At 48.1% G+C, this 16975-nt stretch overlaps 1 protein-coding gene and 1 non-coding gene across 3 annotated transcripts; one reads left to right on the top strand and one right to left on the bottom strand.

The window, feature by feature from the left end:
* PTCRA (pre T-cell antigen receptor alpha) lies at positions 2049–8168 on the bottom strand. Of its 2 annotated transcripts, NM_001257090.1 has the most exon segments (5): positions 2049–2658; positions 3390–3434; positions 4810–5130; positions 5773–5832; positions 8024–8168. In NM_001257090.1, coding segments are annotated over 5 exon segments (738 nt in total). In that variant the 5' UTR covers positions 8082–8168; the 3' UTR covers positions 2049–2404.
* Positions 16311–16382, top strand: TRNAN-AUU. Its single transcript has one exon. It is a non-coding gene; the product is annotated as a tRNA-Asn (tRNA).

The raw sequence follows: 16975 nt of genomic DNA, 5'->3' as shown, positions 1-16975 counted from the left end.
ACACAGTGATCCTCCTAGCTGCTGTTCGAGCTTTGTTCTCTGGGAAGCTTGAACAGGTTAATAGAATTAAAGCTTATGGAGCAGATTGTAAAAAGTTTATGCATTGATTTTCTTTTTAGTGTATAACCTCTCCTGATTTTCTGCCCTATTATTTATTTCTTTGGATTCTGAGCTCCCAGAAGGACTAATGAACAGTTGTATTTCCCTTCCACCTCCCCTGCACCAGGACGCCTGGTACCGCAATTGCTCAATGAAACCCCCTTCTCCTGTGCCATCAAGAGCAGGACTCTGGGTCTTTGGGGCTGCTTCTGGCTGCCCCTGCTCAGTGTTCTATAACAGCCCAAATCTGCTTCTCTTGCAGGTTGTCTGCAAATTCCATTTTTGTCCATAAGCCCCTGTTCCCCAGCACTTCAAGTTTCCTTCCTGGAGGTTGGATATTTATGCTATTTTATAAAGACTTGAAAGGACTGGTACTCAGCCCATTGACTTGTTGTTTCCTGATTTTAGCTTCTTGCTCAAAACAGTTGTGTGGGTGATAAGGCCCTCTGGATAGGTAGGAGCTGTGATGTGTAGAATTCCACAATAGATCAGGACGCAGAGGATCAGGACACCCTCCTGAGGTCCTCCATCCTCTCTAGGCTTCCTAAGACTTAGGAAGGCTCAGAGTCTGGCCAGGAACCCTCCTGGGAAATAATGTTAAGCCATCCATAGTGGGCATTCCTGCTGAGTCTGGGGCAGGCCAGGATTAGGGGAATGGGGGCAACTTGGGGAGGAGCCCTGAAGGTAAGGGACACCTGCTTCCAGAATAAACAAACAGGACTCTGAGAAGATATTAATTGAGGCACAAATTAGTTTGGCAGGAGCCCTGGGCTCAGCATCTGGGCTAAGAGCCGGGAAGGCACAGTGGTTGGAGAAAGTCTGGGGTTTGGGTGGACATGCCCCTTCCCCACAGCCTAGCCCTTCCTCTGTCTGTGTTAGGGAAGGAGCAGGCCCTGTGGGGATGGTGGACAGATTCATCCCAAGAAGAAGTGCCCTCTCTCTCCTTGAAGAACCCAAAAAAAGGGCCGGAGAATCTCCTTACAAGCTGATGAGAGATCAGCAGTGGAAGATAACGGGAGGGTTTTCATGGACCAGCAGCTACGAGGGCACTGAGGCTCGGGGAAGCTGGGAGTGTCAGTGATATCATGTGTGTGTGCATTGGGGGGGGCATTAGGACATCGTTCCCAACTGCCGCCATGAGGAGAGGAAGACTAAAGTAGGGCCGTTAATTCAAAAACTGTCCTATGCTGCCCAGGGGGCATCTGGATTCACATGAAAGCTCCCAGAGATTCTTGGGGGTGATTACTGGAGAAGAAGCCCTGGGAAAGGCTGGATTTCCTGCAAGAGCTGGGTGAGCAGGGAACACACTGGTTACACTCTATTGTGGGAGCCTCATTTTTTTTTTTTTTTTTTTTTTTTTGCCACACCTGCAACACATGGAAGTTTCCTGACCACAGATCGAACCTGTTGTGGCCTGTGCCACAGCTGCAGCAATGCCAGATTGAGCCTCATATTCTATACTATCAGTGCAAGAACCCTCTTTAAGAAATAAAACAAAAGTCTCTTTAGTGCCTGGCTCAGAGTTGATGCTCAGTGAATATTTGTCAAATGAATAATGACCCTTAACTGATGAATAGAGTATAAGTCTGCAATTATTATCTGTATCCTTGGCATTGGATAGGATCCTGTTACTCTGGGATCCTGGCCCTGTTCTTTTCTGTCGAGTCTGGGCAAGACTTTACATCAGGCCCAACACCCCTGGGTTCCTGGGCTTCTCACCCTGACCCCTCAGAGAGGTTGGGTAGGAGTGAGGAGACAGAGAGGGGGCCTGGCGCCCTGCCTGGTGATGGAGAAAGGAGACTGAGGTGGGACAGCATCCTCCCCAACCCCCGCCCCTCCCTGCAGTTCCCAGGCTCTCACCCTCAGGAAGCCTTCCCAGACCTCCTCCTCCAAGTCTGCCAAGTTCCCTCCTCCCAGAGCAAACATGAATTAATAGATTTTTCATTTGCTTTGGTCTTATAAGTTTTCCTTTAATTGTTCTCAGTTATCTGCATCTCAAATGTCCCAAGGCCTGAGTCAAGCACCACCCTCAAGGGGCTTCCAGTCTGCTGGGAGGGACAAAGCCTTTTTCTTCAGGAAGCTCCAGTCAGCTGGAGGAGGTAGATCGCAGACAAATGCTCCCCGGCTTGAGGCTGGAATACAGAGGGCAGGTCGCGAGCGCCAGGCCCTGAGCACCCGCGGCCCCTCCCCCAAGGCTGGACTCCCGGGATCCTGACCCGGACCGCGGGTGGGAACTGCACGGCCATCCTAGGGCTGCAGTGCCGGCGGGGCGGACAGGCTGAGCCCTCGGCCTGGGGTCCCACCATCACTGCGGCGAATCCAGTCGGTGGGGGCTGCGGGCGATCGTCCCGGCAGAGGCTGCAGGAGGAGAAGGCGGTCCGCCGGTGGGGCGGCGCGGGACGCGGGGAGCGGGGTCCCCAGGACCAAGCGCCTGGGTCGGATCCTCCCGCGCGGCGGGCGGGGCGCGGAGGCGGCTGCAGGTCAGGAGCACGTCCAGCAGCAGCAACTTGAAGAGCAGCAACCGCAGCGCCTCCAGCCGGAGCTCCTGGCCCCGCGTCCCTGCCCGAGAGAAGGAGCGGGTGAGCCGTCTGTAGGCTGGCGCTCAGCCCCTCCCACGGGGGAATCCAGAGAATCTGGTGTCCTACCTCAGCTCTGACTGCTGATAATAATAAACATCTTTCTAGTCTTCATTTAAGTCCCTCCCCTTTTCAGGGCCGCACGTGTGGCATATGAAGTTCCTGGGCTAGGGTATGCCGCAGCCACAGCTACGCCAGATCCAAGCCACATCTGGGACCCATGCTCTGCAGCTTGAGGCAATGCTGGATCCCTAACCCACTGAGCAAGGCTAGGGATCGAACCTGCACTCTCATGGACGCTAGTCTAGTTCTTAACCCACTGAGGCATCATTTAATTTTATTCCCCAACGGCCAAAGGGATGAAGGCAAGGCAGGAATTGGCATCTGCTGCAGTGGAGAGTCACCAGCTCAATTTTCTCTATTTGGTCCGGAGGTACCATGCCTTTCCACCCCCCAGTCTCCCAAGGCTTTGATGCGGAGACCACTCTTCTGGTCTGGCCAAGGAGAGCTTCCAGCACACTTCTGCGAACGCTCATGTGCTCTTCTCCATTGGTGACCAGGAATTAGGCTGGGGCCAGAGATCTGTACCCATGTGGCTAGCCAGTGCCCCAACCCAGCAAGGCAGCCTATTCAGGGGACCCCCCCACCAACCCCAGAGGGGATGTATAGGACCAGAGCCCAGTAGGGCCTGAGGTCCTGGTCCCAGGTACTTACCCCTGAGAGGTTCCCGTAGGCAGGTCCTGGCTGAGGAAGGCTTGCCTGCCAGCCAAGGAGAGCAGAATGAGTCTTCAGGATGGGCTGTGCCCTCCGCCCCAGTGCTATGCCCCCGCCCTGCTCAGGGCAGGTGTTCATGGTGTGTTGGATAAATGGAAAATGAAGCAGCAGCGGGAACCCTGAGCCCATCTGGGCAAGTCCTCTGAGGGGCCCAGATTTCCCTCTCTCCTGGTTGCTCTCCTCTGCCCTGTGCCCCTGGAGGAGGCTGGCACCCTGGGGAGGCCTTAGCACTTTTAGACAAGGAGTCGATTTCTTGGGAGCCTTTTTGGAAATCAGAACATTTAGTCAGTAAACGTTCCCTTTTTGGAAGATGACAAAACTAACATAATCCAATCAGAGGAAGTAAGCCATCTCTCTAGTCAATAATAATAATAGGTGGCTTTGGACGTATTAGTTAACCTCTCTGAGCCTGTGAAATGAGGAGAATAAGGACCTGCTTCATAAATGTGTTTACAATAGTGCCTGGCACAGTGTAAACATTCAATAAGTAAGTGATAGCAATTACTTTTTGTTTTGTTTTGTTTTGTGGCCACCTTGCGGCATATGGAGTTTCTTTTTTTTTGTCTTTTTTTTTTTTTTTTTTTTTTTTTTTTTTTTGCTATTTCTTGGGCCACTCCCGCGGCATATGGAGGTTCCCAGGCTAGGGGTTGAATCGGAGCTGTAGCCACCAGCCTATGCCAGAGCCACAGCAACGCGGGATTCGAGCCGCATCTGCAACCTACACCACAGCTCACGGCAACGCCCGATCGTTAACCCACTGAGCAAGGGCAGGGACCGAACCCACAACCTCATGGTTCCTAGTCAGATTCGTTAACCACTGTGCCACGACGGGAACTCCATATGGAGTTTCTGGGCCAGGAATCATCCCAGATGCAGTTGTGACAACGTACACCACCTGATCCTTTAACCCACTGTGCTGGCAGGGTTTTGAACCTGGGTCCTGGTGCTGCAGAAATACCATCGATCCAATTACAGACAGTAATTGGAACTCCAGCAATTACTTTTAAATTATTGTTCAGTTCTAAAAGGTAAGGTGTCGTATTTAGGGTGATTACAGAGAGATTAACCCCCGGGTATATAAAGAGAAATATTAACCCTGGGAGGAAGGATACTTGTTACCTCTTGAAGCCTTGCATCAGAGCCTGGACTTGAATGACACATCCCAGTTGCAAATCCCAGGACTCAGGGCCCTGAGGCCACCCTGCTCTGAGGCCAGGCATCACCTCACCTAGAAGGATGGCACTTGGACACCCTTCATGCCCCCATGGCCTGGAGTCTGCCCTCCCTCCCACCATATCCTGGTTCCAAGGTGTGTGAAATGGGCAGGGAGCATCCACATGGGCCCAGGCTCCATCCCCACCTGACAGCTGCAGGGGCTGTGTGCTCTGGCTGGGGTTCCCAGGTCCAGGCCCCGTGTGGCAGACCAAGGTCTCCCAGGCTGCCAGCTCCTCAGAGGGCACAGAAAGCTGAGCCACGCTAGTCCAGGAGCCATCTGCTGCTGGGGAAGGGCCATAGGTGAAGGCATCCAGGAAGCTGCCGTTGCCAGCTGAGAACCAGATGGTACTCTCAAGGCCGGGGGGTGCAACATCCAGGACCAGGCAGACCACCAGCGTCTGCTGCTTCCCCTCCACCAACAGTGTGATTGGCGGGGCCAGAGAGGGAAAGGGTGTGCTGCCTACACCTGCAAGAGAGCACGCACCTGTGAGGGGGTAGCTAGGTCCGAATTCTCAGGCCAGCATCCTATAGTAGGTGTCTATCCTTCTATCTGGGTTTTTATCTTTCCATCTATCCTTCTACCCATTTGTCCTACCCACTCATCCATCCCTCTCTCCTTGCTTTTATCCATTTAACCGACTGCCATCCCTCTATCCTTTCTTTTTGTGCTTTTTAAATTTTTTAATTTAATTTTATTTTATTTTAGGGCCTCACTTGTGGCACATGGAGGTTCCCAGGCTAGGGGTCAAATCGGAGCTATAGCTGCCGCCCTACACTACAGCCACAGCAACACAGGATCAGAGCCGCGTCTGTGACCCACACCGCAACTCACAGCAATGCCAGATTCCGTCCCTCTATCCTTTCATTCACCCATCTATTCAACCATCTTCCCTACATCCCTCTTCCCTACATCTGTCCTCTACTTTCCATCCATCCATCCATTTATACATCCTTCCATCCATTCATCAGTCCTTCCATCACCTACCTATCATATCTGAACCTTTCTGTGCCAGGCCCTGGGGATACAACGTTAATTCAAATATCGTCCCTGCTCTCAATGATCTCAGCCCCATGAGAAAGAGCACATGCAAACGAATACTTACGGTACCTTGTTGTGCCAGCCTCAGGAGAGAGGTTACCTCCGGAGAGGAAGGGGAGGAAAGAGGATCTGGAATGAGATCAAAAGGGGCCGCAAATATATCTGTAAATGTTTCTTTCTTAAAAAAAAAAAGCAAAACATCCGGGGAGTTCCTGTTTTAGCTCAGTGGTTAATGAACCCGACTAGTATCCATGAGGACATGGGTTCGATACCTGGCCCTGCTCAGTGGGTTAAGGATCCAGTGTTGCCATGAGCTGGGGTGTAGGTTGCAGACGCAGCTTGGATCTAGTGTTGCTGTGGCTGTGGCTGTGGCATAGGGCTGGCGGCTGTAGCTCTGATTTGACCCCTAGCCTGGGAACTCCCATATGCCACAGGTGTGGCCCTAAAAAGACAAAAGACAAAAACAAACAAACAAACAAAAAAACCCCAAATCTGATTCAAATATGTCAAAATTTTAACTATTCACTAATCTAGGTGGAGTATGCATGGACATTTGTGGTATTATTCTCAGTTCTTTTCTCTAAGTCTATAATTTTTTTAATAGCTTTGTTTAGATTTAATTTACATACCATGCAGTTCACACATTTAACATATATGTCTGTATTATTTTATAATTAAAAAATAAGTTATATGGATACTGTAAACATTTGTCATATTTTTCAGAATAGTCCTATTTTCCACAATCTTACTCTTTTCAGTAAAAATGACTGATTCAATATATTACAAAATGTTATTTTTGAGTCTTTGAATGTCTTTTTTTTTTTTTTTTTTTTTTGGCTGCACCCACAGGACACAAAATTTCCTGGGCCAGGGATCAAACTAGAGCCACAGCAGTGACAATGCTGAAGACTTAACTGCCAGACCACCGGGGAACTCCTGGATATCTTTTCATATAAATAAAATCTCAAAGGTTAAAACCTATACATTCACACCATGAGGTTAGTGCAGCCAGGCTAAAGAAATGCCCCAGGGTTCAGGGACAGATGCGGGGGAATCCTGTGGAGACTCAGAGTTAGAGGGTATTCACAAAAGATTTCTTGGAGGTCAAATAACTGATCTAGAAGCAGGTGGATAGTAAGCAGCCTACTCAGGATTTGAACTCAGATCTGCATGACTCCAAACCCCACAGACCAGCCCACTTGGAAGGTTGGCTAAGATTTTGCTACGTGACACAGTGGACCAAGCTTGGGATATAGCCTCAGACCAAGTCAGTTTGACTCCTGACTCAACCACTTAACTTACTGAGGAGTCTCAATTGTCCCATCAATATAATGGGGTTAATAACACCAGCCCAGATAAAACACTGTGAAGAATAAAGATTATGAATATAAAATACTTTGTCAGATAAGTATTAGCATCATCAATACTAATATTAATAAGGCATCACAAACAAAGGGAGGAGAGAAGGCTGGGAGTGAGCTCCAGGACCCTTAACCTCCTGAGCCTTTTCAGCTGTAGCGAGAGAGATACTCCCCAAGGTGGTTCAGAGTCTGCCTCCTCCATGAAGCCTCCCAGGATTGCTCCTTCTCACTCTGGCAGCTTCTTTCCCAGAGCTCAGACTTCCACTAAGAGCTCTCCCCACTCCACACGGGTGTGGATTATCTTCCTAGTGAGGGAGAGCTGGTGACACCCAGGCGGGCCAGCTTTAGAAGGAGGAGATGCCCCATCTCAAAGGTCAAGAACCGTCCCCCGCCACGTGCGTGCAAACATGCACATGTTTCTAGATGAAGCTGAGATTCTCAAAATTCGAGTCCTTTATCTCCAGCCTGAATCTTTGGAGGACTAGAGCCATTAGGTGAGGGGAACTGGGAGTGAACCTGAGACACTCTGAACCCTGAAGGCAGGAGTCTGGACAGGAAGCGGTACTGAGGTGGGTGGGGAACGATCTCACCATGCTGCTGGAGTCCCATCACCCCATAAAGCATAACACAGCCTGGCTACCCCCACCCCCACCCCCAGCCATCACGGACACCTGTCCAACTTGCTCTTGTTTCTTTACACCTCCAGCAGATGACCGCCCTCCCTACCAACACCGTGGACTCCAGGAGAGCAGGACGTGGGGGCCCAGAGCAAGGCAGCTGGGGGGTAGAATAAGATGGGAAAGGGGATGATAGGCTTCCAGTGAGACCCTCCTCAGGAACCCCCACAAACCTCTGCCCTGCCTCCCTGCACCCCACCCGCACCCAGAGAAACCCAGAGTGAGGGAGTGGGCTTCAGCTGACTTGGACCTGGGACACTGGGATGCAAGGAAGGTGCTCACCTGTGGGCAGGGCTGGACACTCGAGGGCCAGGAGAAGCAGCAGCCAAGTCCTGGCCATGGCCCACCCGAGAGGAGGCAGGACCCAGCTGCAGGCCTGGGGGTGGGGGGTGGGCTGGGGGAGGAGGCAGCCGCAAGCCTGCCTCGCAGGCCACAGGCCCAGCTGCGTCTCAGCTGCTCCACCACTGAGCCGTTTCCCAGGGTGAGGGGCCCCTCCCACCCCACCCTGACCCCCAAACCCAGCATTCTCTCACAGGGCCAGGGGACTCAGTGCCCCTCCCACGCTAGGAGCCCAAGGCTCACACCCCCTCTGCAGAGCCCTTCACAGTGTGCAAAGCCCTTTCCTAGGCACTGCCCCTGCTTCTACAGGAGGCAGAGCACTTTTTAAATTTTTATTTTTTTTAGGATTAAAAGGGCATATTTTATTTATTTTATTTTTTTGTCTTTTTGTCTTTTAGGGCCACACACGTGGCATATGGAGGTTCCCAGTTTAGGGGTCCAAACGGAGCTATAGCCACCAGCCTACACCACAGTCACAGCAACACAGGATCTGAGCCGCATCTGCGACCCACACCACAGTTCACGGCAACGCCAGATCCTTAACCCACTGAGCAAGGCCAGGGATTGAACCTGTTCTCACAGATGCTAGTCGGGTTTGTTAACTGCTGAGCCACGACAGGAATTCCATAAAAGGGCATATTTTATTTCTATTTTTTTTTAAAAAGAAATGAAAGCATATGATAGCATATGACTTTGGTGGCTCACTGTCTGACCAACTTCACTTAGCATGACCAGAGGACTTAATTCCATCCACCCAACCGCCTGTTCAAGGTGAGGCAACTGAGCCTCTGAGAGACTGAGTGACTTGCCCAAGGCCATCCAGATGGCAAGTGGCAGAGACAGGGCTTGAACTGTTTTCTGATGGCTGGTCTTACTATATCCAAAAAGCCCAATAAACTTATTTCCATGTAGTCACAACCCTTTTAAATAGAATTTATTTTATTTATTTATTTTTGGCCACACTCACAGCATGTGAAAGTTCCTGGGCCAGGGATCGAGCCTGTGGCACAGCAGTAACCAGAGCCATAGGAGTGGCAATGCCAGACCCTTAACCCATAGAGCCACTGGAGAACTCCCTAGGTTTATTTTTTAGAGCAGTTTCAAGTTTATAGCAAAACTGACCAGAAGGTTCAGAGATTTTACGTATACTCCCTGCCCCATCGCATCAAACCTTTTTTATAAACTTTTTATAAATGCCATTTTCAATGATGGCACTAAATTTAGCTGTAGCCATCATTTTGACCTTGAAATTTCACATCTAGGCATATATACTAATGGAATAATAACAGATTCAGCCACTATACGACAAAGATCTATGCACCAAAAAAATATTCTTTGAAGTATTATATTAAAAAACCAAGGACTAGAGATCTCGTTGTGGTGCAGTGGAAACAAATCTGTGAGGATGCAGGTTCGATCCCTCGCTCAGTGGGTTAAGGATCTGGCATTGCCATGAGCTGTGGTGTAGGTTGCGGATGGGGCTAGGATCCGGTGTCATTGTGTCTGTGGTGTAGGCCGGCAGCTGTCGCTCCGATTCAACCACTAACTTGGGAACTCCCATATGTCACGGGTGCAGCCCTAAAAAGCAAAAAAATAAAAATAAAAGCCAAGGAGTTCCCATTGTGGCTGAGCAGTAATGAATCCAACTGGTGTCCATGAAGATGTGCTTTTGATCCCTGGCCTCACTCAGTGGGTTAAGGGATCTGGCGTAGCTGTGGCTGTGGTGTAGGCTGGCAGCTGTAGCTCGGAGGAGACCCCTAGCCTGCGAACCTCCATATGCTTTGGGTTCAGCACTAAAAAGCAAAAATAAAATAAAGTAAAATAAAAATATAAATACATAAAACAAATAAAAAACCAAGAGATATTGGAAACAATCTAATTTTTCAATGTTAGAAGGGTTAAATGAGCTAATATTTGGTGTATTATATTTGTGAATATTATGCAGCAACTTTTAAAAATCATGGTGTCGAAAGCATGTTCGATGACATGAGATATAAAATAAGAGTTTGGTTCAGAGCGTGGGCTGCGAAGCTAGAGTACCTTGCTTTCAATCCTGATTATATCAATCAGGAGTTCTTGACTTCCACCAAGTCACTCCCTTCTATAATCCTCAGCTTCGTCATCCATGCAATTGAAATGATAGTACCTTCAAGGGGTCCTCTGATGTTTAAACAAGATTATGCATGAAAAGGGTCTAGTATTATTCTCTGTACATAGTAAGAGAGAGTTCCTGTTGTGGCTTAGTGGTAACAAACCCAACTAGTATCCATGAGGATGTGGCCTTGCTCAGTGGGTTAAGGATCCAGCATTTCTGTGGCTCTGGGGTAGACTGGCAGCTACAGCTCCGATTCAAGACAAAAAAAGACAAAAAAAATTTTAAAACATAATTACATACACAGAAAGTTTAAACAAACAGAATATACAATCAAATGAATAATATACACTCAATCTTTTTTTTGGCCATACCTGCAGCATGTGGAAGTTCCCAGGTCAGGGGTCAAACCCATACCATACCAGTGACCCAAGCTGCTGAAGTGACAATGCTAGATCCTTAACCTGCTGTGCCACAGGAGAACTCCTCCATGTTTGTTTGTTTTTTTTCTCTTTTTGCCTTTTCTTGGGCCACTCCTGCGGCACATGGAGGTTCCCAGGCTAGGGGTCAAATCGGAGCTTTTGCCGCCGGCCTACGCCAGAGCCACAGCAACGTGGGATCTGAGCCGCGTCTGCAACCTACACCACAGCTCACGGCAATGCTGGATCCTTAATCCACTGAGCAAGGCCAGGGATCGAACCTGCAACCTCGTGGTTCCTAGTTGGATTCGTTAACCACTGAGCCACAATGGGAACTCCCTGTTTTGTTTGTTTTTTAATTAAAAAAAAATTTTTTTTTTTGGCTGCATTGACAGCGCATGGAAATTCCAGGGCCAAGGGATAGAATCCAGACTGAAGCTCTGACCTATGCCACAGCTGCGGCAATGCCGGATCCTTAACATGCTCTGCAAAAGCAAGAATTCCTCCTCCATGTTTTAACTATGATGAACATGTGTGTACAAATCTCTCTTCAAAATCCTACTTTGAGTTCTTTTCCAATTCCCAGAAGTGGAATTTCTGGATCATATGGTTAATTTAATTTGTTTCTTTTCTCTTTTCCATTTTTAGGGTCGCACCTGAGGCTTATGGAAGGTCCAGGCTAGGGGTCAAATCGGAGCTGCAGCTACTGGCCTAGGTCAGAGCCACAGCAATGCCAGATCTGAGCCGTATCTGCAACCTATGCTGCAGCTTGAGGCAACGCCAGATCCTTATCCCACTGAGCAAGGTCAGGGATCAAACCTGCGTCCTCATGGATACTAGTCAGGTTCATAACCCACTCTGAGTTACAATGGGAACTCTGGTAAAATTAATTTTGATAGCAGCCATTGTAATGGGTGTGAAGTGTTATTTCAAGGTGGCTTTAATTTGTTTTTTGCTTTTTTCTAGGGCTGCACCTGCAGCATATGGAAGTTCCCAGGCTAGGGGTCCAATTGGAGCTACAGCTGCTGGCCTACACCACAGCTTAGAGCAACACCAGATCCTTAACCTACTGAGTGTGGCCAGGGGCCAAACCGGCAATGGCATAGTTCCTAGTCAGATTCCAAATGCTTAGTGATGTTGCGCATCTCAGGCCTCTGTGATTTAAGGCTCCCTAATACATCTTTTATACAAATTTACGCTAGTATAAAACCATCACAGTTTATTAAAGGCCCACTTCAACCCCATCAGCACTTGGCATTTCTTTAAAAAATAAAACGAAAACTTCACTCTGTTGCCTGTTTATTGTCCTCTTATAATCCTAGTATCTTGCCAATTTTGTAAGAGCTTTTTGGTGTGTTTGTTTGTTTTTTGCTTTTTTCTAGGGCTGCACCTGCGGCATATGTAAGTTCCCAGGCTAGGGGTCCAATCGGAGCTACAGCTGCTGGCCTACACCACAGCTCACAGCAACAGCAATGCCAGATCCTTAACCCACTGAGCGAGGCCAGGGGTCAAACCGGCACTCTCATAGTTCCTCTTCGGATTCATTTCTGCTGCTCCACAACGGGAAATCCCATAAGTGTTTTTATATATTAAAGATTCCAACTTTCTGTATAATGCACTTGACTGGAGCCATTTCCCAATTGATTGACTACTTTTTTTTCAATGAAAATCAATTTTATTGAAATTAGTAATCAAAATATTTTTTTGAATTCTGATATAGTCATGTATGTTTCTTTTTCTTTTATTTGTATATATTTTTTCACAGATAATAGCTTTGTCACATTGTCAGGGATTTTTTCCCTCTCTGGGAATCAGCCACCTGGCTGTTCCAATATTGCTGTAACCACCCCTTGGTGGCTCCATAAGGAATGCCTCTCTCAATTCCCACTGGAAACCTACCACAGGGACCTGCTGCTGCAGAGATCGCCTCAGGTGCAGCTGACGCTCCTGGTTGCGCGGTGAGGCTGTCCCTCTATGTGTGGCTTGGGACTTCCACTTCTGGTACTTGCTGTTCCATAGTCCATCTCAGGTGTAAGTGTACCTGACATGCTTCATCAAGCCGCTGGCCACTCCTCAGAATAGGCACATCTGGCGGCCGCTCCCACCTATTTGTAAAAAATTTTATTGAAATATAGTTGATTTCTAAAACTGTTAATTTCGGCTCTACAGCAATGGGTTTCAGTTATACCCATATATTCGTTTTCATATTATTTTCCCTTATGGTTTATCACAGGATATTGAACACAGTGCCCTGTGCTCTACGGAAGGACTCTGCTGTTTATTCATCTTATAAATACATTTACAGCTGCTAATCCCCAAACTCCCAGCCCTTCCCTCCTCCACCCCCCACGCCCCCCTGGCAATCGCAAGTCTGTTTCTATTTCACAGATATGTTCATTGTGTTGTATTATATTTATTTATTTATTTAGTCTTTTTAGGGCCACAACTGTGGCATATGGAAGTGCCCCAGGCTAGGGGTCGAATTGGAGCTACAGCTGCTGGCCTACACCACAGCTACAGCCACACCAGATCTGAGCTGCGTCTGCAACCTACACCTCAGCTTATGGCAACACTGGATCCTTAACCCCCTGAGCAAGGCCAGGGATCAAACCTGTGTCCTCATGGATACTAGTCATGTTCATTTCTGCTGAGCCTTGATGGGAGTTCCCTGTGTCGTTTTTTGTTTGTTTGTTTATTTGTTTGTTTGCTTTCTTAGGGCCATACTCTTGGCATGTGGAGGTTCCCAGGCTAGGGGTCTAATTGGAGCTACAGCTGCTGGCCTATGCCACAGCCACAGCAACACAGGATCCAAGCCACATCTGCGACCTACACCACAGCTCACGGCAACTGCACTGGCTCCTTAACCCAATGAACGAGGCCAGGGATCGAACCTGCAACCTCGTGGTTCCTAGTTGGATTCATTTCTGCTGTGCCATGACGAGAATTGTGTCGTATTTTAGATTCCACATATAATTGATATCATATGGTATTTGTCATTGACTACTTTTTTTTTAATGGCAACACCTGTGCATATGGAAGTTCCCAGGCCAGGGGATGAATCCATGTGGCAGCTGCAGCAATGCTGTATCCTTTAACCCGCTGGCCAGGGATGGAAACTATGCCTCTGCAGCAACAAGATCTGCTGCAGTTGGATTCTTACCCCAGTGCACCACAGCAGGAACTCCAGTCATTTACTGCTTTTAATTTCACTTTTTTTTGGCCATGCCTGTGGCCATGCCGAAGTTCCCAGGCCAGGGAGCAACCTGTGCCACAGCAGCAACCCAAGCCACTGCAGAGACAGCGATGGACACTTAACCCACTGAGACACACAGGAACTCCTCACTTTTTTTTTAACCTGCAGTTGTTTTGTAGGAACCAATAAATATATCATCTTCCCTATTGGGATTTATCTTCTCCCTTTTAATCCTAGACAGTCCTCTACCCTCTAAAGGATCATACATTCATTCCCACTTTTTTTTTTTTTTTTTTTTTTTTGGTCTTTTTTAGGGCCGCACTTGCGGCTTATGGAGGTTCCCAGGCTAGGAGTTGAATCGGAGTCACAGCTGCCGGCCTACACCACAGCCACAGCCACACAAGATCCAAGGGTGTCTGTGACCTACACCACAGCTCACCACAACACTGGATCCTTAACCCACTGAGCAAAGCCAGGGATCGAACTCCATATCCTCATGGATACTAGTGGAGTTTGTTACCACTGAGCCACACTGGGAACTCCTCAGTCCCACTTCTATTGTCTTTTGGGGTGTGTGTAGTTTAATCCTGCCCCTGATTTGCTATCAGGAATTAAGCTTGGTATATTGTAAAAGATGTGCATCTAAATTTCATTTTTTTTTTTTTTCTGGCAGAGCTAATCAATTATCCCAGGGTTATTCATAAATAATTTTTCCTGTCTCCTGTTTGTGGGAAACTGTCTGTCTGTCTTTTTTTGGAGAAACATTCTTTATTACACGTTAATATTCTTTACGTTGGCAGGTTTATTGCTTCCTGGCTCCCTGATTTCTTTATTCTGGTGCGGGCCTCACCCCTTTCCGTCTGGATGGTTATTTTAACAGTCATCGTCCTCTGAGGTGTCCCGAGGAGCCCCCTGCAGCCAGGACTGAGCTCCTGCCCTTTTTCAGTGCGGGGCAGGCTGGGGCCACCGGCGCCCCGTGTTCCCAGGCATAGCGGCTGCCCAGGTGCGCGCTGTGGGTGGGTTCCCGCCAGGAGGGGGAGGGAGAGAGGCAGGTGTCCCTAACGACTCTCCCGCCTTCCAGCCTGGGGAGGAGTAGGCTGGGGCTCAGTTACCACAATACAGATGGGGAAGAGCCCGCTGGCTTCCTTCGTTCATTTGAGTTTCAAGATCTTCCCAGGACAAGAAGGCTGAAGACCACCCACCTCAACACCGGCCCCGCGCCCCAGCTTCCTCCTTCTCCTGCTGCTCTTGGCTGGCTTGGGCCACCTGGCGCTGGGACAGCTACCCTTCCACTGGCCCACTCGCAGCTTCCTGGACATAGGTTGGCCTGGAAGCGTTCTTTGCCTGCTCTTACGTGGGTTCCGTCCTTCCAAGAGCCCCAGGAACCTTCCCCTGTCCCCAGAGTCTTGCTGGTCCTAAAGACGCCCTCCTGCAGGGCATCCCCAGAGGAGGCTCTAGGTTCCTGAGCTGAGTACCTGCTCTGAACTCCTGCTTGGGACTGAAGTCGTTCACAGATGTCTCAATTAATCCTCATAATCACACATCAAGTACTGTCACCCCGTTTTTGGAGTCTAGGAAATTGAGGCTCAGAAAAACGAAGTGGCCAGGCTGAAGATTCTCTAACAGGCAAGTGGTGGAGCTGGGCATTCACTACAGGCGTGTGTTTATAGGTCTGTCTCTCTCCAAAGTTCTTTTCACAAGGTTTTGGCAAAATTGAATTAAATATGAGTATCTGCTGAGTGCCTGGTACACAGCAGATTATCCCTTTCCTTTTTTTTTTTTTTTTTTTTTTTTCAAATGCACAGTGTAGAAAACCCAGGGCTGTTGTTAAGCTGAGATTAGCCACACTGATTGAGAAAAAAAGAAAATTAAAAGTAGCAGTGCTTATTAGAGAAGATTGCTGATATTACCAAATAATTACTGAATGTAAATCTGACTTATTTGATTAGACTATAACCAGAGGAGCAAGCAGAGGGTCAGCATGTGTGCTTCTGTTGAAATCACAAGTAGAAGTCTCTTCCAGTAATACCAACAGGGGCACCTATTCCACTGAGCAAATGAAAATACTGCAATGATATTTAAAATGAAAAATTAAAATCAGGTGAGTTCCAGTTGTGGCTCAGTGGTTAATAAATCCGACTAGTATCCATGAGGACACAGGTTCTATCCCTGGCCTTACTCAGTGGGTTAAGGATCCAGTGCTGCTGTGAGCTGTGGTGTAGGTTGCAGATGCGGCTCGGATCCCGCGTTGCTGTGGTTGTGGTGTAGGCAGGCAGCTGCAGCTCCGATTCAACCCCTAACCTGGGAACCTCCATATGCTGTGGGTGTGACCCTAAAAAGACAAAAAAAAAAAAAATTAAAATCAGGGAGTTCCCTGGTGATCTAGTGGTTAAAGGATCTGGCATTTTCACTACTGTGGCTCTGGTCACTACCATGGTGTGGGTTCCATGCCTGGTCCGGGAATTTCCCCGTGCCGCAGGCATGGCCAAAAAAATTTAATAATAATAATAAAGTCACCTAGAGAGTTCCCTGGTGGCCTAGTGGTTAGGATTCAGCACTATTACTGCTGTGGCCCAGGTTCAATCCCTGGCCTGGGAACTGGGATCCCACATCAAAGCCACTGCATACTATAGCCGAAAAAAATTTAAATCATCTAAATGTTCAATGTTAAGGAAATAGCTAAATAAACTAGGACGCATTTACATGATGAAATATTACGCAGGCTTTAAAATGTCCTTTCATTCAAACCCACTTGTGAATCTTTGTTTTATACCAGAGATTGGGATGGAGATAATAAGACAAAAAGAGAAGCTCCCTGTAGTCAAGAAAGGAGACAGGCTTATAAACAGATAAGGGACTTGGAGTGTGTCAGATGACTGAACTCGTGTGTGTGTGTGTGTGTGTGTGTGTGTGTGTGTGTGTGTGTGTGTGTTTAGGGGTAGAGGGGGTCCTGGGAAAGGGAGACTATTCTTCTAGAGATGGAGTGAGCATCAGCAAAAATGCTTTAGAAGATGATGCTTGAGCTGTCTTGATTCTTTCCAAAGAGTTTGTAATGACATGGAAAACTTTTGTTATGATGTTAATTTAAAAAGACTTTAAAAAAAGACAAAAAAAAAAAAAATGGAGTTCCCATCGTGGCGCAGCAGAAACAAATCTGACTAGGAACCATGGGGTTGCGGATTTGATCCCTG

Source organism: Sus scrofa, chromosome 7, assembly GCF_000003025.6.
Source record: "Sus scrofa isolate TJ Tabasco breed Duroc chromosome 7, Sscrofa11.1, whole genome shotgun sequence".
In the NCBI taxonomy this organism is placed as follows: Eukaryota; Metazoa; Chordata; class Mammalia; order Artiodactyla; family Suidae; genus Sus; species Sus scrofa.
The sequence above is the reverse complement of the archived record's forward strand: the minus strand, read 5'-3'. Positions and strand labels throughout refer to the sequence as shown.